This window comes from Mirounga leonina, unplaced genomic scaffold (genome assembly GCF_011800145.1).
Source record: "Mirounga leonina isolate KUSES-001 unplaced genomic scaffold, KU_Mleo_1.0 Mir_125, whole genome shotgun sequence".
NCBI classification, from domain to species: Eukaryota; Metazoa; Chordata; class Mammalia; order Carnivora; family Phocidae; genus Mirounga; species Mirounga leonina.
The window spans coordinates 52210174-52233013 of record NW_023270305.1 but is presented as its reverse complement, the minus strand read 5'-3'; the positions used below and the strand labels follow the sequence as shown (position 1 = coordinate 52233013).

At 34.4% G+C, this 22840-nt stretch overlaps 1 protein-coding gene across 3 annotated transcripts in view; it reads right to left on the bottom strand.

Annotated features, from left to right (window-relative positions):
* Window positions 1-22840, bottom strand: part of USP34 (ubiquitin specific peptidase 34) — a 262229-nt gene that overhangs the window by 112256 nt on the left and 127133 nt on the right. For all 3 annotated transcript variants that reach the window (XM_035001475.1, XM_035001473.1, XM_035001474.1), the window contains 6 exons: window positions 19670-19884; window positions 15434-15549; window positions 15214-15341; window positions 7596-7685; window positions 5293-5388; window positions 193-275 (listed from right to left, as the gene is read on the bottom strand). In XM_035001475.1, coding sequence (XP_034857366.1) covers window positions 193-275; window positions 5293-5388; window positions 7596-7685; window positions 15214-15341; window positions 15434-15549; window positions 19670-19884 — 728 coding nt within the window. The remainder of the gene's footprint in view (window positions 1-192; window positions 276-5292; window positions 5389-7595; window positions 7686-15213; window positions 15342-15433; window positions 15550-19669; window positions 19885-22840) is intronic.

Sequence of the window (22840 nt, the reverse complement as noted above, 5' to 3'; positions counted from 1 at the left end):
AGCAGAAATGTGTCAGGGTCACGCTCATACTGCCATACATACTGAGGACATTTGGTATTAAAAATATGAATTAAATATCAGTCACTACAGAAATCTAAAGGCATGAGCACATTTAACTGGACTCTTCCAAGAGTCAATACAGACCTAAAAACTGATTAAAATACTGATTGAAAGACTGATTAAAAAGCTTACTGAAATGATCAGGTGATCCCAGAGTTGAAAACACACAAGTCAAGAACTGAAGTCGAACTTGAACTTCGGCACTATGGCTGTACCTATATTTAAAAAGTCATTAAAATAATTAACTGAAAGATCCTACTTAATTATTTTTAAAGATTTAATGGCCCTATGTTAAATTATACCAAAGAAGTAAAATTCCACTTTAGTATCATAATTATTAAATATTTTAATTACAATTGATCCTCGAACAACACGGGATTTAGGATGCCAAACCCCATGCGGGTGAAAATCTGTGCAGAACTTTTGACTCCCCAAAAACTTAGGTACTAATAGCTTACTGTTGACCAGAAGCCTTACTGATAATATACACAGTTGATCAAGATATACTTTGTGTACATATTATAGACTATAGTCTTCCAATTAAAGTATGCTAGAAAAAAAATGTTACTATGAAAATCGTAAGAGAAAATACACTTATAGTACTGTACTGTATTAAAAAAAAAAAAATCTACATGTAAGTGGACCCACGCAGTTAAAACCCATGTTGTTCAAGGGTAAACTGTATATATGTAAACTTCAGTTATACCAAAAAAAAAGTCATAAAGCCAAATGGTATGTTTGAGATTATGTTACTTAATATATTATAAAAATCTGCAAACAATGAGAAAACATACTTTTAAATTAGATGAGAAAATACATAAGAACTTAACAGTGGAACAAAAGAAATATGTCATTTTGAACTTATGCAATACGCACATAGGTTAGAATAAATAAACTGCATCTCTATCCAAAAAAAGCATATTTCATTATCACTGTCCCATCAGTGATTATATTCCTTACACAAGAAATGCTAATGAAATATCACTTCCATTAATCTAGTTCATAAAAAATACAGCTAATACAAAATTGGCATTTTTGAATGTTACTTCAAATCTAAATAATTATAATTCATGTGCACAAAATCAATGGTAAGAGTTGGAGGCTTGTTAAGTAGGTGATTTCACAAGGTTCTCTGGGAATTCAATTTGTAAGCATGTGCAAAGGAGCAGCATTTTAAGAATCAAGTATTGGGTCTGTCAGGGAGGAAGGGTAGGAGATGCATCTGAAAGAGGTATATAGGGTCCAGACTGTGGCCAGCCTGAAATGTCAAAAAGAAGAATCCGGCATTATTCTGGATGAAAAAGGAGATCATTAAAGGGTGTTGAGGGGAGAGGGGACTCATGATCAAGTTTGCATTTTAGGATTCCTTTAGCAACCCTGTGAACTGCATATTGAACTGTGTTTGTGATAGTACAACATTCTAATTTCCACAAGCACCTGAGCACCCAATCAATGAAACTAAATCAATCATGAGTTCTTAGCTCTATGTTACAAATCAAAGGCTGGTTGTAGATGAACTGCCCAAATTATGTTGCCAACAAAAGGCAGCAGCCAGTCTTGAGCCCTGATCTGTATCCCAGGTTGTAGAGAGTCAAAGAGCCTCAATTCAATTTCCTATAATCTTTAAGTTCAAAATTTTAAAAGCTTCCCAAAATGATCTGATTTCAAAAATTATAACAGATTCACTGTTCAAGTTTAAAGTTAAGGTTTTCTAAAGATTAAGTTTGCTGGATATACCTTTGCTGCTCCTTACTGTCTCATATAAATATTGGCAAAGAAAAGATGAACTTTCACTTCATTATTGTTGCGGTGCCCTTTGTGAAGATCAAAGTACGTGTGGCAAGACAGCTGGGGGCACAGAGGAAGGAGTACAGTAAGCAACTCACAGACTAAAATGCCATCCAGATAAAGTTCAAGAACAGCTCTTAACAGCTTCTCATCCTTTTACTAAAAAGGACAGATACTGTAGCAGAAGCCTTGGAGTACAGGTTCAAATTCAAGTTCTATCATCCATCAGTTCTGTGATTTTAAGTAAGTTACTATACTCTGAGCCTTGGGGACTTGGTCACAGACATAAAGGGAGAATGAAATTTTGTCCTGTACAAAGTGCTTTTATGTCCTGCATACTTCCTTCCCCCATACTTGCAACTCAGACTAACAGACCCATAACCCCAGAAGGCATGGGCCCAGTCCCTTTGTCCTCTCTTCTTCAGCTTCCATAGTAGAGCCACTGCCTCCACACTTCAAAGGACTCCTTGTCAGGGTCTCACTGGCTGCTGAAATCACTAGTCAGGAAATTTCTTGAGATGCAAAACAAAGATAACATCAATACTGGCAAATTCTCATGGACTTGTCCATGGCTTCCAACATTACAGGAAATATAAGACAAAAATAATCTCCCTACAGGCATGAAATTTTAGTGGCAAATATCTTTTTTTTTTTAATTCTGTTTGTAGCCTCTATGTTGACACAGCAGGATTTTCTCTAGAGGCCACTGGATTCAAGAAATATGTAACATTTCTATCTGGGAAATGAAGTGTTCTCTCTCATACCACAAGAATCTTTGTAGGTGAAAATCTGAGAACTTGTCTACTAAAATCCCCACAGAACAAATGGAAAATAATGGGCCACAAACTCAAGAGGTCAGCATGCTTTAACAAAGGGTAGCAAATGCACAACTATGTTTTATAGCCTGAAGGAACAAGGCAGTTATATCAAGAGGCCAGACGACATCTCTCTAAGGTTTTATTCTTTTTAAGATGCCAGGCAACAAGTCAAGACTGGAGGACTGAAAGGATACTATGCACCCTAACAAAGTTTAAAACTCATTTCCAAAGAGCACCACTTCACTATTTATCTTTTTCACCACAGAAACAACCATTGTATGAGACTCCACCTCTAATTCCACTAACAATGTCAGCAAATTCCCTATAGCCAATGCTGTGAACAATCAAGACTCAGACCTGTGTTTATTTTTTGGCACTTAATGTTGGACTTTCTCGGATGATTCTTTTTTTTTTTTTTTTGAGGATAATTCATCTAAGTCTTGTCTTCCATGCCCCTTTCTTACGCCTCCCACCCCCGCTCATCAAGCCCACAGGCTTGTAGCTGTGGTGAGAGCTTTTTTGTAACTTAGTGTTTCTCTACTGAAAGGTAACTTGAATTCCATCTCCTAAAAATGCTCAAGATGGGGGTGCCTGGGTGGCTCAGATGGTTAAGCATCTGCCTTCAGCTCAGGTCATGATCCCAGCGTCCTGGGATCGAGCCCTGCATCAGGCTCCCTGCTCAGCGGGCTCCCTGCTCAGCGGGGAGTCTGCTTTTCCCTCTCCCTCTGCCTCTCTCCCTGCTCATGCTCTCTCTCTCTGTATCTCTGTGTCTCAAATGAATAAATAAAAAATCTTAAAAAAAAAAAATGCTCAAGATGTAGGTCGTGTGGTTTTATTTCTGCTTCTTGTCAATCTTGTGGTTTTTACAGATATATGGAGATGCTCAGATTCAGGAAACCATGATTATCTTCAACCTCTGCTTTAAGAATAATTAAAAGAAAGATACAGACTATGAAGAACACTTAGAATTTTAATAGCATTTAAAGAAATGCATCTTATATGCAAACAAAGCTACAGAATAAATTTAAGGAAATAACTCAGAAATAATTTGATAGGCTTGTAAGATAGAAGGTCCTAAAAAAAAAAAAATCATTGAGTAATAAAACAGGAAAGGCTGCTTGAGTTTTGATTTTAGAGGGCCCAAAATACTAGGCTGAGGAAACTGGAATTTACTTTTTACACAGTGAAGAATCTAAATGGAGGTAAAGGGCAATGTTGTTGTCTGTTTTGTACCATAGTTTATTAGCCTGGTAACTATAGTTTATAGATAATCTATGTGCCAGGAGCTACTTACTAAATTATTTCATTTAATTCTTACAAAAACTCATGATGTAAATAATTAGAGTTTATTAGGGAGGTAACTAATCAAAATAAGGTCAAAACAATACATTCATAATCTAAACCCAGGCCTGTATGATTCACAAGCCCAGGTGCCTTCCTCCAATACTATATTACAACTCCTAATATAATAAGGATAAGAAATTAATGAGCATGGCGGAGAATGAGGCAAGAAGACTGATCCAGAGGTTGGGTAACAGGACTGGAACAGTGTCTGTGGGAATGTCAACTTGTGAAAAGACACAGGATATATTTTAGCATTAAGATAATCAGAGACTGATGACAGTATAATGTAGAGCTCAAGAATATTAGAAAAAACAGACTGTTACACTATTTATAAAATGTGTGACCTTAGGCAAGTTATTTATCGTCTCATAGTTTAAACGTTCTCATTTTTAAAATGAAACTGCCTAACTCAAATGAGTTGCTGTGTATCTTCAAGTTAACACTTAAGTTAAATGGCATCTGGCATACAGTAAGCATCAATAAACACTGGTATTTTTATCATCATTTTCATGTTTGGAAATGACAAACCAAAAAAAGGCCCCAAAGTCTCCAAGTTTTAGGTGACTGAGAGGATGATGGGATTCTGAAGGACTTAGTAAAATCTGGAGACAGAACTGATTTATGGAGAAAAATAATTCATTTTTGGATTAAAGGCCTATCACTTTTCTGAACACTTGCACAGCGTGCTCAGTTTTCATCTATATAGAAGTTGTCTATAGGATTATTTTCTCAATAAATACTAAGGCTAGCTGATACACAGTAAGCTGGTTTTCTTGACTTGGCCATCAGTCTCACCAGCTGACTAATAAACAGAAACCTTCTGAATTTCACATGTTTTCTTCTAGACAGCAATTTTCCCTATAAGAAGCTTTGAACACAGCTATACCACTGATCATTTCTACCAATTCTTATCCAAAGTCACTAAATGATGAAATATTTCAAAATTTCAGGATCAATGCCTTAAGAGTAAAACAGGATATTGATGATTTTTGAAAAAAACTTTTGATTCCTGAAAACAGTGACTCTGAACAGAACTCAATAGTGAAAGTTAAACCCCAAGAGTTATATAACCTACATTTCCCTAAGGTTAAAAATTATAAAAATAACTTTACAAAATTCTCCAACTTAAAAGAACATTTCTTTCTCTTAAAATTTTTACAACTAAAGTTTTCATTGCATTTATTTACTATATGAAAGAAAAGCAGAAATACTGGGACATTATCTTTCAGAGGAAAGACAATCAACACTTAAATATAACTAACCTAATAGTTAAGGTACTTACAGTGCATGTTTCTGTCTTCCTTCTCTTACAGCTTGAATATAATATACCAAATTATCAAAGAAAAGTTTCATCATGTTCAGTTCTTTTTCTGCCCACCTGGCCCAAATGAAAGAAAAAATACTTTTAAAGGCATAGGGTAAGAGAATAAACCTGCTTTAGGACAAGAAAAAAATGTATATTTAAAAATTCTTCAAATGCAAAATCTTCTAACTGCCAAAAATTTACAACTTCTATTTCTATTTGAATTGTGAAAGATATAAAGCAATATGTCTTAATTTTTTTAATTTAAAGTATCACTGTTGTTTTTAATCTCAAAACAATCTCTGTGAAGAGGATAAAATGTCTGGCAAGTGCTAATTATAAATGGCTAACATGAATTAATATTAAAAATAGTATGATACAGGCCATATAAGGATGGATTGTGTGCCTTGGTCATTATTTAGTAAAATTTAGCAGAGTGCCTGGCATATAATACACATACAATACAAACTTACTAAATCAATTACTTTTTCTTTTTTTTATTGTGGAATATTTGTTAAAAAAAAAAAAATCAGGTATCAAGTTCCAAAATTACCTACAAACACTAGAATAAAAAAAGTGACAAATACAATCAGAGATCTCAGGGATTATAACACCCATAACTAACATCTATTCCACATAATACTTACTACCAATACATCTGTTAAAATATAGAGAAGTATTAAAACTTCTGATGTAATTTAATTTACATCATGCTATAGCGCTCTTTTCAAAGTAAGTTATTCTCACCTTGACAATCCCTTAATGAAGATGCCATTAACACAGAAAACATCCAGTAAGACTTACGTTTGAAACCAGTTCCAATATACATGCAGCATGGCTTTGGGCAAGTAACCTGACCTTTTAAAGTCTGTTTGCTGGTTACTTGAAGATTTACTAAGAGATAAGGAATAACAATTTCTAATTTTAAAATATGAGGCATAAGAATTTGAGAGATAACATGTACCAAATGTTGAATGCTGCTGCACATAATAGATTCACAAAGTTTTTTGTCATTATTGCTGCCAACTAACCACAGGAGCTCAGCGTTCTTTTCATTGATCCACTTGAGATTTTGGATACCAGTCTCAGGTAGGAAACTGTGAATTGCCATTAACTGAGCTTATTCACTTTAAGGATCAAGCTAAAAGGGTCTCAACTCAATATACTTAGGTTCAGGTACTTGATAAGTAACTGACCATACATAGTAGGCCACTTCTATAAGATGTTACTCTTTGTTATTCCTTAATATAAACCTCCTCAAATGGCTACAGTATGTCGCCAACTTGCCCAAGTTAGCTACAAGTAAATCCCTTTAATACTTTAGAATTCTGTCATTCAACCATTTAAAAACTATTTGAAAAGTCAACGAAACTGGACTCACAATCTTCTTATACTTAAAGGATGCTAAATACTTTTCCCTATCCCTCTGTTCAGTATCTCAACGACTTTCCCCTATACTTACAAATAAAATTGTCGCTAGACTCATAATAACAAAAGAGACTAAGATGATTTAAAAAAAAAAAAAAAATAGAGGTTCAGGTTAAAAAAGTCCCATTTAAAGGAACAGAGCAGTCAAGGGTTATAACTGACAACTAACTTTACCTATTTAGAATCATTGTGAAGTCTTCTAAGAATTTTTCTAAATGATACTCACTTTGAAAGTAAACAAAGTACTCTTAACAGCTAATCTTAGATGTGAGAAGGAATTAGGTAAAAAGCCATCTTATTTGACCTCAAAAATGAATCCTTCAATAGGTCTAATTTTTCCTAAAATCTAAATGTCTCTGAAATCCCTCCAAAATAAAGCAAATAACACATTCTTATAGATTAATCTTAAATTCTCTATAAATGTAAAGTAGTAATAGGGTGGTATCAAGATTATCCCTAACATGATGTAATGTCTACAACCAATTTTTAGTAATGGGAAAAATTAAAGACACCCTACATTGTTTATTATAGTGTGTATCTTTTTCAGGAATCTTTTACTATGGTGAATCTAGGGTGAATCTTAAGGTGAATCCTCACCCTAAAATTAGAGCATCACTTGCTACAGTATTTTTCTTAAACTACAAAGAATACAAAAGCCAGATTTTTCTACTGATGCTGATAAAATCTCCATGGGCTAAATGGCAAAGAGCACTCTGAAAAATCTAAGAAAACATCTGAACCACAAAAAACTCAAATATGCCTGATATAAAATAAAAGCTAATAGTTACTCAAAACTTTGGTAACTATGATTATTGAAATATCTTTAAAATGAATACTTCTGTTTATTTACTTACATTGTAATCCAATGTGTATCATAACTGCTCCCAAACTGCTGAAAAGTACCAAACAGTTTTGGAAGAAGGCGAAGTGAAATTACTACTGATCTGAAACAGCAAAAACAAATATTTATAGAATAAAATAATTTTAGTTACTATTACTAATTCTAGCATTTTACAGAAATTCAGCTATTTAAAAATCTTAAATGCAAAAGGATTTTAATGAACTTTACGTTATAAATATATTTCTTACCTAATCACTGAAAAAATTTTCCGTAAAGTTTAAATTTATTTTATATAGTGGGTCAAGAAACCCAAGTATTAAAATCCCAATCCAAGATTTTTAAAGTAAAATACATTATAAATACTTAAGTATAAAAACAAATGAAGAATATTTAAAGGTAAAGAACTTTCATGGAAAAAAAATTAAGTTGTGGATGCTTCTGAGGATTTAATCAAGGAAAATTGGGAAAAGCAGCTTATTAAGTAAGTTATCTAGAATAGAACTTCTCAAAGTTTAATGTTCACTTTATTCACTTGGGGAAATTTTGTTGAAATGCAAATTCTGATCGCCATGTCTGAGGTAAGAAATTTTTCCAACAATCTCACAAATGATACTCAAACTGCTGGTTTGTGAGTCACATTCTGAGCAGCAATAATATAAAGAGCACTTTTCAAACTATACAGATCATCCCTTTCTCCCTGATTCTCACTTAATATGAGCTGGATCCGAGCTGAAAATCACTTCATTATAAGCCACGTTAATAATACCACCAAATGACAAAAGAAACAGCATGTTAGTAGAATGCTAAAAGATCAAAACCACACTGGTACAGATTAAGGAGTAACAGTTAAGTCATGGAAACAGTCCATGAATACTTCTGTCCATTCTTTAAATATTTAAAAACATTTAAATTTGGAGGCGCTTGGGTGGCTCAGTCGGTTAAGCGTCTGACTCTTGATTTCAGCTCAGGTCATGATCTCAAGGTCTGAGATCTAGCCCCAGGTAGGGCTCCACGCTCAACAGGAAGTCTGCTTGAGATTCTCTCCTTCTGCTCCTCTCCCCCCACCAAAATAAATAAATCTTTTAAAAAATTTAAATTTTTAAGTATATTTTTTATATTAAAATTTTTAGTATTTTTCACGAAGTTGTATAATGCTGTAACTTGGGAAAATGGACCATGAGAATCAAGGGGAAGCAACTGTAGATTCTTTATCTAAAATTTACAAAAAAAATAAAAAATAAAAAAAAAAAATAAAATAAAATAAAATTTACTCTTGTCAAGGGGCACCTGGGTGGCTCAGTTGATTAAGCAACCAACTCTTGATTTCAGCTAATATCAGGGTTGTGAGACTGAGCCCTGTGTATAGCTCCACATTGGGCATGGAGCCTGCTTAAGATTCTCTCTCGCTGGATGCAGAGAAAGGGGAACCCTCCTACACTGTTGGTGGGAATGCAAGCTGCTGCAGCCAATCTAGAAAAAAGTATGGAGGTTCCTCAAAAAGTTGAAAACAGAGCCACCCTATGACCCAGCAATTACACTACCAGGTATTTACCCCAAAGATACAAATGTAGTGATCTGAAGGGGTATGTGCCCCCCAATGTTTATAGCAGCAATGTCCACAATAGCCAAACAATGGAAAGAGCCTAGATGTCCATCAACAGGTGAATGGATAAAGAAGATGTGATATATATACACAATGGAATATTATGTAACCATCAAAAAGATGAAATCTTGACATTTGCAATGAGGTAGATGGAACCAATGGGGTATTATGCTAGGCAAAATAGGTCAATCAGACAAAGACATATGATTTCACTGATATATGGAATTTGAGCAACAAGACAGGATTATAGAGAAAGGGAGGGAGAAATGAAACAAGACGAAACCAGAGAGGGAGACAAACCATAAGAGACTCTTAATCTCAGGAAACAAACTGAGGGTTGCTGGAGTGGAGGGGGGGTGGGAGGGATGGAGTGGCTGGGTGATGGACATTGGGGAGGGAGGTATGTGCTATGGTGAGCACTGTGAACTGTGTAAGACTGATGAATCACAGCCCTGAAACAAATAATACATTATATGTTAATAAAAAAATATACAATATAAATAGAGTAAAAAAAAAAAAAAAAAGATTCCCTCTCACCCTCTCCATCTGCACCCCCTCATAAAAAAATCAAATCTCTTGAAAAACTTCCAGAAACATTAGGGGAGTTTTTCCTAAGAATTAAGACATAAAAAAATAGAACGTATAGATAAACATTAATTTGATCTAACGCTTTACAAGCATAAAATCAATACAGGATATCACAAAGGAAAAAATATAGAAAAATTACATCTAAAATCACAAAGGCAAATTTCAAAATTGTGATTTTAACAGTGGTTTTAAAATACAAAGAAACAGGTACGCCTGGTGGCTCGGTAGGTTAAGTGTCTGCCTTCAGCTCAGGTCATGATCCTGATGTCCTGGAATTGAGCCTGCGTCTGCCTCCCTGCTCAGCAGGAAATCTGCTTATTCCTCTCCCTCTGCCTTCCCCTGCCCTCCTTGTGCTCTCTCTCTCTCAAATAAATAGTAAAAAAGTAAAAAATAAAAAAATAAAATACAAAGAAGCAAAGAGCTAGAAAGAGATATATCTTACATTAAGAAGACACTATGACAAGTGTTATAGTGTGCAATAGTTATTTTCTGAAAATCTTATTAAATTATCTCTTGCAGTCAATGGTGTTGAACGTCTAGATTGTTTAAACTTACTTTCCAAATTCGCCACAATAAACATGTTTTCATTTTATAAAATGTAATGTTGCTTGACAATAAAGAATAGGAAACCAGGTGTTAAGTGGATATTGGTTGAAATGAGTGGATAGTGGTGTGGTTCATGTAATAGAATAACCGAAAATACAAATGTAGAAATGAGACTCATCTTCCCTCTACTCCTATTGTAAAAGGAATGCTTTTTGCCACAATTTATAATATAAACACTGAGTTATCAGGGAATGATTACATTTTATAAAGCCAAAACATTTCTTTAAAAGTTTATCAGATTATAAGAAAAATTCCATTTTTCTCCTTAAAAAAAATTCAAACATATAAAAAATTTATAAGAAATGACCAAATCCATAAAGTGATCCCAAAACACTAAAACTTTTTACTTAAGCTGATAAATTTAGATGGAAAAATTATATAAAGTACAGATTACAGACTGAAAATTAGTACAAAATGGGGAAGATAATTTGGTGATAATAATAATTTATACTTCAATGTTAAAGGAAAGTCACAAGATCTACCAACTTGTTATTAAAATTATGTTGTAGAATTTCTCCTGTAACGACTACAAGATGTTACACTAACGTACCAACTTTTTTGCCTAAATTGTTTTGATTGTTGATATGCTTACAAAACTCAGTATTTAAAAAAAGGGGTCATTATATTCAAACCTACATTTCACAATTTCTTCTAAGGGTGAAAATTTCAAATACCAAAATGCAATCATAGGCAACAATATGTTTAGGATAAAAAGGTTCAATGATCCAGAGTAACAAAATACTAACTTTAGACTTAATAAAAGTGTTATTACCCTAAACTGCCCTCTTTGCTTCAATCTAGGCAACAGTGTGGTATTCCTGTATTACCAATGAAATGTTATGTTGCCTTAGCATAATGATTTTTTCCTAATCCTGGACTACATATCTGAAGACTAATGTGTTCTACAAAATGCTACTCAGTCATCACAAATTTTAGTATGCTGAAAGTTGACATGAAATGTTATACATAACATAGTCTTAAGGAGGAAAAAAAAAGTAGCATATAGTACCATCCATTTCTTAATTATTTAAACCTCTACTTATATAAACAGGCCTTGACACATGATCATTTTACTCAAATCTTTTGTACACAAAGGCAAAAACTTGGGGCGCCTGGGTGGCTCAGTTGGTTAGGCGACTGCCTTCGGCTCAGGTCATGATCCCAGAGTCCTGGGATCAAGTCCCACATTGGGCTCCCTGCTCATCAGGGAGCCTGCTTCTTCCCCTGACCCTCTCCACTGTCATGCTGTTTCTCTCTCAAATAAATAAAATCTTTAAAAAAAAAAAAAAAAAAGGCAAAAACTTTGAGCATATGTGTTAAAGTACCTACAGAGGATCAAAAATGGAAAAAAATAGCACAGAGGATAGATTTCCAGTCTCAATTCAATTCTTGGAAGGGGACAATTTCAGGCAGTACCAAGGCACAGGATATGGACCTGCCTTCTAGTAAACATAAAATACCAAAGGGGCTGATTACAACCCTACCCAATGGACAGCAATCTTTCCTCAAACATCCTTGGAGACCAATATCAAGCTAAAAAGTAGTGGACTCTTCATTGTGGGAGCTACTGTCTGCCTCATGCTCTCTTTATGAAAATATTCTGCAAACCAGTCTACTAGGTATTTCTGTAACTTCTAACTTCCTGCACTCAAAACGTCCTTATGTGCCTTATAAAACAATCTGCCTGAGGCTAAATGTACACAAAACACAAGTTGCATATCACAGAGGCACACAAGGCATTTTTTAAAAAGTGTTTACAATGGTTCCATATAAATGGGAGAATTATGCAATTATGGGCAATTTATAGAAGACTTGATCTCCATGCTTCCTGAGAATAAGCCCCTATTACTGTTCCATAAAAGCTAAGTTCATTTTATCAAATAAATTGGAATGTGACCATAGAAAAGGAAAAAACAAAAAATGCTGACAGATCTATAAACCATGGCAAATAAAGGTACTGCAAAGAAAATTTAAAAATTAGCATAGAGAAAATAAAAAGCTAAAACCTCCCTACTAAGTACATAAAAAACTGACATCATCAGGAAGTAGACTTCTGTGTTCTTTTGTCAAATGTCAGGAAAATGCTAAATGAGTTAAGGTTGCAGTGGCCCATTTATTTCAACATAAGCGCTTTTCTATTAATATTAGCACCTCTGTGCAACATTCCTTTCTGATGGTAAACTTGGGGGACTAGGTTTGAGAAAGGATTCTTGTGTTTTGAATGGGATTTCTAAAACTCTGAGGTCACTACAGACATTTGGGCCATTGTGGAGGGGCTATCCTCTGCATTGATGGGTCTTTAGTAGCATTCCTGGCCTGTAATCATACCTCCAATCTCATTCATGTGTGACAACCAAAAATATGTTGGTTGACATTGCCTACGGGGGGGAAAAATCACTCCCATTAAAAACCACTGGTTTATCAGGAAACCCAGACTAATGATGTACAAAACTTTTTTGGGGTGGCTCAGTCGTTAAGCGTCTGTCTTTGGCTCAGGTCATGACCTAGGGTCCTGGGATCGAGCCCACACTGGGCTCCCCAGGGAGCCTGCTTCTCCCTCTCCCACTCCCCCTGCTTGTGTTCCCTCTCTCACTCTCTCTCTCTATCAAATAAATAAAGTCTTTAAAGACAAAACAAAACTTTTTTTCAACATGCATAACAACTTTGGTAAGTTCAGCTGGGATACACGAGATGTGCTGCATATTTCCAATACTGAAAAATGCCACTGTGTTCTACATATTATCACATATGACTATCATTCACTACAAAACTAGCATGATATAGCAACCATATGAAGAGTCAAGTGTGAGGGCAAAATTAGGTTCAACACAATAATGTTTACTACATACTCCAAAAAACATTATATTAGGATACAGGAATTGACTGAAAATGTTTCATCTTCAAATAATTTGGGAGTGAACAAATTAAAGTTTAATAAAAAATCCAGATTGACAATTTTCCATTTTACACACAAGACTTTTCCTTTTGTCCCTTCTAAGTTTCCCCACTTTTAAGAGAAAGGTATGTTCATTATAGAAAAACTAGAAAGTAGAAAAGCATAAAGAAGAAAAAAAAATTCAATCCTTTCGGAAATAACCATTTTACTACCGTCTCATATATTGCATGCAATCTTTTTAAAAGACAAACCCGCCAAGTATATGCCCATATCATTATATAATCTTTTTAAAAATGGGCTCTTTAAAGGCTGCATGATATTTTATCTTTCACATAGTTTCACTGCAGTATACATAGAAAAACATGTATAAATCTAACAATTGAAAATATTAGGAGGTGAACATACTGTACAACCAGCACCCACTGAAGAAATAAATCATTACCAACATACTTCTGGCCTTCATTGTGCCCCATTTTCGAGTCACTAATAACCCAACAGTAACCATTATCCTGACTACTAACTACAATTATTTTCCTCTTTTTAAACTTCACATAAGTGGAATAACAGTGATATATTCTATCTGGCTTCTTTCACTCAACATTATGCTTGTGAGATTCATCCACACTATTCCATAGTTCATTCAATGTTACTGCTATGGCTTCATTCAACAAACAACCCATAATTTTCCTTTCTACTCGTTTTTGGCACTTGGATAGCTATACAAGAACTCTTTAGTTATTTTGAATAGTGCTGCTATGAACATTCTTCAGTGTGCCTTTTGGCAATTATCTGGATGTATTTCTGTAAAGCACATACTTAGCAGTGGAATTACTGGATAGGTATGCAGATGCACATATGGGAAATATAAATTGATACAACCACTTTAAAAAACTTCAGTGGTTTCACAAAGACTTCCAAAAGACAACATTTTAAAGTTAACTGCTATAATACCTATGTAAATGATGAAATATCATCCAGACACTAAAGCATTCCTTTTAAAGCATATATGCCAAATGATGCAACTGATCCACTAACAGAGATCTATTTGTGGTTTCTTATACTTGCATGAAGAAGCAATTTTTCGATTGTGATTGTTCAAATTATATGGCCCTTAAAAAACCAAAAGTAGAAAATATCACACATATTTTTTCTAATTCAACTGAGTAAAAAATAGGTTAAAGCACTTAAATATTCAATAAAATTAAACATTTATATCAGTTTTAGGCAGAGGTAGGCTGAAAACATTATATGAATACAACAGAATACAATATATTCAATTAGTAACTGAATTCACTATATCAGAGAATGGCATTTCCAAAGGACTGTTGTTAAGACAAAGGAAATCTGAAATTATACCAATGGAAAAGGCCTGAAAATCCACAAACTTGTGGTAATCATCTCAGACACAATAAAAAGTATATAAATATATGGTGGAATTCAAACTAGAAAAAAACACTAACCTAACTCTCTATGCACTACAGAAGTCAAGACACAAAAGATCAACCCACTTGGAAGAACAATGCCATTATCAAAATATTTATATTTCAGCTTAAGTTTAACTTCGTTTATCTTATTTAGTTTCTTTTATATATGACACAGTTTAAGAACATTTAACTGTAATTTGAAAACACAGCAGTCACCACTATATTCCCAGAAAAAGAGAGTATTATTACTTTTTTTCTGTTAGATAGCTAATCAAGAGTGTCAAAAGTGCTGAAAAAGCAAGACTGGCTGATTTAAAAGAAGGAAGAAAAAAAAAGAACCCTGTGAGGTAAAAATCTTCAAACCTAATATGAAAGCCACTCTTACTTTAAAAAAAAAAAAAAAAAAAAAGGCTGGTAATGGTACATTGATATGAATCCACTACACCTAGTCAGTAAAGAATATACAAAATGAACTTTGACTACTACATAAAAAAAATTTTAAATTCCTGTTTACCTGTTGTTTCCTAAATTTTCAAGGCAACCTTCAATGAATCTCATTCGAATCTGTCTATCCGTAAACCAACATACTAAGGAACAGAGAAGTTTCTCTGCTTCATTTATTAATCCTTCAGAAAGATTAACCTACAAAAAAATGTATACACATAAAGTTACTCTTTATCCTAATTGCATTTTGCTGTAATTTTGTCGTCTTTTTGCTCTATTAGGTAACTTACTGCATCATCATCTTGAACTATATCCCATAACAAGGTGTTTCCTTTCTTGCAAACGTTATCCAAATTAATGTCTGTCACAGCATTACTGTTGAACTGATGTTTATGAACTGCAGGTCCTGAAAGGGTAAAATATAACACATTCTAGAGGAATACAACAGGCAGAAATTGTCAATTATAGCATTCATAATGTCAACAAATCAGAAGTATAAAAACAAAAACAATACAAGATTAACACAACAGTTGCTTTGTGAATGGCACAGTTGTTTGAGTTTGATTAAACTAAAGTTAAGGAAAGAGACCTCTCATGGTCTCTTTGCTATTTCTAATAAGTATTAATTGCTTTTTGCATGTCAAGAGAACAGTATATAAATGCTTGAAACACAAATTAAGCACAAAGATAATTTTCTTGAAATAACTGTATAGCCAAGGAACATTCTTCTAAATTACCTTCTTTATTAAAGTATTTTATATCCGTACATTAAAAAAATTTATTGGAGATGATTTACCCGTAACAATCAAAGATTCTAACAATTCAGACTCTGAGCGCCAGGCTAAATAAATTCTCACTAGCTCTCCTAAGCAAAAATGCTTGTCTCTTTAAACAGCTTTACCATGAAATTTCCCTACTGAATGGTACGTATACACTGATTACATTAAAATAAGAATTGTGCAACCATCACCATAAGGTCTAAAACACTTTCACCACCTTAAAACATTCCCTTGTACCTAATTACAATTAATTACAATTAATTCCTATCCCACTCCCCAGCCCTAATCCATTTTTCCATCCCCATAAATTAGCATTTTCTAGAAATTTTATGTAAATGGAATCATACAATATGTATAGTCTTATGTCTGACCTTGTTCACTTAGCAAAATTTTTGAGGTACATCCATGTCAAAGCACATTTCACTAGTGTGTTTTAATTATAAAATAATATTCTATTATGTGGAAATATTTCATTTTGATTATATTGAACAGTTAACAGACTTGGGAGTTTTCAGTCTTGGGCTATATGAATAATGCTGCCATAAATGTCTGTATAACAAGTCTCTGTATGGACACATGCTTTCCTTTCTCTTTGGTAAAATGAAATTAGTGATTCACAAGGTAAATGTGTGTTTGACATTTGAAGAAACTGCCAAACTGTTTTCCAAAATGGTTGGCCATTTTACATCCCACCAATAGTCTATTAGCATACCAGTTACTGTTCCTCTACAACTCCACATCACAGTGGCATGGTCGACTTCTTTGTTTTAGCCATTCTAGTAGGCGTGCAGTAGAATCTCATTAAGGTTTTTAAATTTGCAATTCCCTAGTGACTAAGCATCTTTTCAGGTGCTATCAGTCATTTGTGTACATTATTTGCTAAATTACTACTGAGTTGTAAAAGTTCTTATATGTTCTGAATTCAAGCCCTTTATTAGATGTATGATTTGTAAATATTTCTCCCAGACTTTGGCTTGCCTTTTGGGGGTTTTGTTTTGGTGTTTATTTTTAAATTAATTTTATTAAAATATAAACACATAAGCAATATACAGAACATTTCTATCACCCCAAAAAGGTTCCTTGTGACCTTTTACAATCATTCCCTACCACCAAATCTTCAGTAATCATTAAGTAGATTTCAACCATTATAAATTACTTCTGAACATTCCAAAACCACATAAGTGATATATAGTATGTACTATTCCTTTTAACTTCATTTGCTTAGAATGATGTTTTTTGATATTCACCCACTGAGTTGCATGTATGAGTTCTTTCCCTTTTATTGATGAGCAGTATTACACTATGTATACTATAATTTGTTAATCTACCAGTTAATTTCAGTTGAGGTTCTTATGAGTGAAACAGGTATGAACATTCAATGTACAAATCTTTTTGTGGCTGTTATGTTTTCATTTCTCAGGTAAATACCTAGAATAGGAATTGCTGGGTCATACGGAGGGATACAAGTTCTACCTTATAAGAAACTGGTGGGGCGCCTGGGTGGCTCAGTTGGTTAAGCGACTGCCTTCGGCTCAGGTCATGATCCTGGAGTCCCTGGATCGAGTTCCGCACCGGGCTCCCTGCTCGGCAGGGAGTCTGCTTCTCCCTCTGACCCTCCCCCCTCTCATGTGCTCTCTTTCTCTCATTCTCTCGGTCTCAAATAAATAAATAAAATCTTTAAAAAAAAAAAAAAAGAAAGAAACTGGCAGAACAGTTCTCCAAACTGGCTTATTATTTCATACTCCTGGACAGCAAGGGAGAGTTCTAGTTGCTCTACATCCTTAGTATCATTTAATATGATTATAGTTTTTAATTTTACCCATTTCAGTAGGTGTGTACTAGTACTGTACTGTGGTATTAATTTGCATTTCCCAGGTAACTAAAGATATTGAGCATCATTTTTATGTATTTACCAACCATTTTTTGGTATCTTCTTTTAACTATACAAACTTTTAACTACTTGTCAATTTTTATTTAAAGATTTTATTTATTTGAGGGAATAACAGTTTATATAGTTTATATTATTTATATATACTTATAATATATAATGTATATTTATTATATTCATTATATATTTATTATATATAAATGTAATATTTATGTTATATATAATAGTTTATATTATTATAAATAATAATTATTTGAGGGACAGCGAGCATGTGCAGGAGTGTGGGGAGGGACAGAGGGGGAGAGATAAGGAAAGAATCTTAAAGCAGATTCCGCACAGAGCCCTGGGGCTCTGATGGGGCTTGATCTCACAACCCTGAGATCATGACCTGAGTGAAACCAAGTCTGACACTCAACTGACCAGACACCCAGGTGTCCCTGCCCATTTTTAAAGTGAATTGTTTTACTCTAGAAGTGAATCATTTTACTCTATTAAAAGAGTTCTTTATAGTATTAAATACATGGCAATACAAGGTAGACTTGGAGAGCATTAATATACATAATAATTCTGCTCAATTTCTAACTTCAGATACTAAAAAATAGATGTAATACTAAATAAAAGGAAAATAGGATAAAAATAGAATGGTGAAAATTTACTAAATATGGTATCAAATTCAAATGACCTCAATCTTAACCTTTTCATTTCTCAAAAAACCACAATAACAATTTAAAAAGTCAAGGTATCCTTATCTATATTATGCACAAGTAACATCTGAAATCAGTAAGTTGTTGCCAAAGTCCACAAGTTGTATCTCCAAATTTGATCATGGCTTTTTTTTTTTTTTTAAAGATTTTATTTATTTATTTGACAGAGAGAGAGACAGCTAGAGAGGGAACACAAGCAGGGGGAGTGGGAGAGGGAGAAGCAGGCTTCCCGCCAAGCAGGGAGCCCGATGAAGGACTCGATCCCAGGACCCTGGGATCATGACCTGAGCCGAAGGCAGACGCTTAATGACTGAACCACCCAGGCACCCCTGATCATGGCTTTTTAACATAAACCTAATTCATCAGGTTTACTTAGTCTGTAATGTATTGGCACCCCAAAACCCATTTCCTAGGCTAGCAAGTGCTGATAGTACCCTTAAAAAGCATGAAGTTGGACCTTTATTTTAATTATTTTAATGTATATACTACTTTTTTTCCCTAAGTATACTTGACATACAATGTTCCATTAGCTTCAGGAGGTTGGACCTTTAAATTGCTAATTCTAAAACTGTATTTCCCTCTTAATCTGTCTCCCTTTCCTCCTTTTTCTTCTATTACTCTTTAACTCCTCTAATCTCCAGTCTTCCAAGTATGGTCACTGAACATTTCCATCACTCCAGATGGAACACCTTGCCCTTTAGCAGTTACCTCTCCTCTTATCCGCCCCCACAACCTTCCCTAGCCACAGGCAACCACTAATCTACTTTCTGTTCTCTACAAACTTGACTATGCTAGACATTTTACATAAATGGACTCATACAATGTATGACCCTGTGTAATCTCAATTTAGCTCTTAAGATTTCTAAATATACAATTTAATACAGCCATTTATTTTCTAAAACACAAAGTTGTAATTTTATATATATTATGTATTTCCTTTCCTAGCTAAATATCTCTAGATGGAAATGCAACCTTTATATTCACGATGAAGTATTCATAATAATTTCATTCCCTAGGAATGAAAACTAACCACGTGAAAGCTCTTTGGCAAAAATATTTATGTATCATAACATTAAATGTTGAATCCTTTTAAGAATACAAATTGTTCCTCTGTTTTAAAGAAAGTAATACATTTTACTTACTACAGAACCTTACCTTGACTAAGATGTTCATGGTAAATAGATGCTAAATTGGGAAGATGTTGTTGGAGATGAGATGTTAGCTCTGCATGTGAATTAATCTGAACTAGTTCCTCTTCACACCCAGATTCTTCACCATCAAAATCAGCCATATTTTTTTCTGATTTTGCACTGACCTGGGAGCTACTGCAACTGACATCATCTGCACTTAGCATATCATCAACCATGTGCCTATAACACAGAGAAGAGCACAAAGTTAAACATACTTTGTGAATCACAAAAATTAACTCTCAAAATATTCAGCACAAGTTATATCACAGTCAAGAACAAATCTACATTTGTTTTGTAACAACATGGAATATTGTGAGCTTTACAAAAACTAAAAGCCCACATTGTCAGAACTATATATTAATTACAATATACCCACATATTGTCTAACCCGTCAACACACTTCACTAAAACAAACTCAAAGAGTAATTTTAGAGAAGATCAGTGAACTCACTATTACATAATTATTTTTTCAACTCACATCACAATGTGAAATCTTAAAATTTATTTAAATTTATTCATACAACTGTAGAATCGAATGAGATTACTAACAGGCAAATACTACAATTTAAGGCCACAACCTAGATGTGGTTATTAACCAGGAGAATTTTATACAATACAAACACCTATTAAAACAATAAGCACCGGGAGCCTGGGTGGCTCAGTTGGTTAAGCGACTGCCTTCGGCTCAGGTCATGATCCTGGAGTCCCGGGATCGAGTCCCGCATCGGGCTCCCTGCTCGGCAGGGAGTCTGCTTCTCCCTCTGACCCTCCCCCCTCTCATGTGCTTGCTCTCTCTCATTCTCTCTCTCAAATAAATAAATAAAATCTTAAAAAAAAAAAAACCAAAAAACAATAAGCACCTACTGGGGGCACCCGAATGGCTCAGAGGTTAAGCATCTGCCTTTGGCTCAGAACATGATCCCACGGTCCTGGGATCAAGCCCCGCATTGGGCTCCCTGCTCAGCAGAGAGCCTGCTTCTCCCTCTCTCTCTACTGCTCCCCCTGCTTGTGCGCTCTGTCAAATAAATAAATTCTTTAAAAAACAAAACAAAACAAAAAACAATAAGCACCTATTAAGCACTAAGCATTTTTTTTTTTTTTAAGATTTCTTTATTTGAGAGAGCATGCATGTGCGCAAGCAGAGGGAGGGACAGAGGGAAAAAGAGAATCTACAGCAGACTCCCCACTGAGCCCAGAGCCCAATGCCAGGCTTAATCTCATGACTCTGTGATCGTAACTCAACCTCAAATCAAGAGTTGGATGCCCAACTAACTGAGCCACCCAGGTACCCCAGCACTCACTTCTGAAACATACCATACTGGGCACTTTAAAGATGGCAAACAAAAAAGATGAAATAACATTGAAGGAGAAAAGGTCGGGATTAATTTAGAGATTCACAAGCGGTACCTTGAACAGAGAATATGGATAGGCCTAAAATGAAAAAATTAAATCATTCTAGGTCTTGTGAAGTAGGGAACTGCTGTGAGTATGAAAACTTAAAGAACTACAATGTGCCAAAATGAGTACATTTCACCTCAGTTTTACAAACTAATTGCTTTTTCTTCCTTATGAGTTGTCCTGGGACGAACTTTGAATGTGTGTATGTATAATGCCAGACTATAAACCAATGTTCTCAATCACAGGTGACTGTGGTCCCCAGGTGGGATACTGGGCAACGTTTAGCGTTATTTTTGGTTATCATAACTTGGGAGATGCTGCTGGCATCTAGAAAGAGAGACTAGGGATGATGCTAAACATGCTACAATTCATTCACACTGCTGTAAATTCAAAACACAGAATTATCTGACCCAAAATGTCAATACTGCCAAGACTGAGAGACATCATCTTTAAACTCATATGGGTTAGCAATAAAAAATAATGGCAAAGGAAATAAAGTAGTTTATATGTGTGTGTGTGTGTGTGTGTGTTTATATATATATGGACATGTAGTTCTTCCAAACAAGCATACTGAATTCTAAAAAGCCTGGCAAATTGTCAGGTCTAAAAAAAACTCATCCTGATAAACCACATATTTATATTTTATCACCATCAATTCAAATATTACTACTTATAATGACAGTAATAAATAGTAGCTAATATTTATTGAGCTCTCGTTATGTGCCAATCACATCAGCCCATAAAATGTTCACACTGAAACCCAAGAGGCAGGTACTATTGTTCCTATTTTATAGATGAGAAAATGACAGAAAAATTAAGTACTTTGCCCAATATCTGTAACACCTAGTGACAACACTTACTTTTAATTATCACAAATATATTTCACATATAATCAAAAAACTTTATGCTAAGGCTTTGTCCTTATTAATACCCTAAAATTAAGATGTGTGTAAAATTCCCGTTTTCATAATCACACTTTAATGGAAGTTTCTGCAAGCAATCTTGTATCTGCTTTTAGGAATTTTACAAGTAGCTGAAGATCTACATCTGTGTTGTCCAATATGATAGCCATTAGCCATATATGGTCATTGCACATATTGAAAAGTGGTCTAAACAGAGATGTGCTGTAAACATACACAGAATACTGAAGCCTTATTACAAAAGAAAGAAAAATACCTTTGTTTTTACACTGATTACATGTGGAGATATTTTAGAAATTACTGCTTTAAATAAAATTTATAATTAAAATTAGTGTCACCTATTCCATTTTGCTTTTTAAAATGTTAATTGCGAAATCGGAGGGGTAGACGAACCATGAGAGACGATGGATTCTGAAAAACAAACTGAGGGTTCTAGAGGGGAGGGGGGTTGGAGGATGGGTTAGCCTGGTGGTGGGTATTGAGGAGGGCACATTCTGCATGGAGCATTCGGTGTTATGCACAAACAATGAATCAGGGAACACTACATCTAAAACTAATGATGTAATGTATGGGGATTAACATAAGAATAAAAAATAAAAAAAATAAAATGTTAATTGCAAATGCAATTATTGCAAAAATGCAGTAATTTTGCAATTACTGCAAAATTGCAAAAATGCAAATTAACAATTACATACTTGCAGCATGCATTTGAATTTACATTGTACTCCTATTAGCACTAATCTAGAATATATTGCAATCGAATGAATATAAGCTGTAATTGCTTCCCTAAAGGAAATATAAGCTTTTTTTTAAGATTT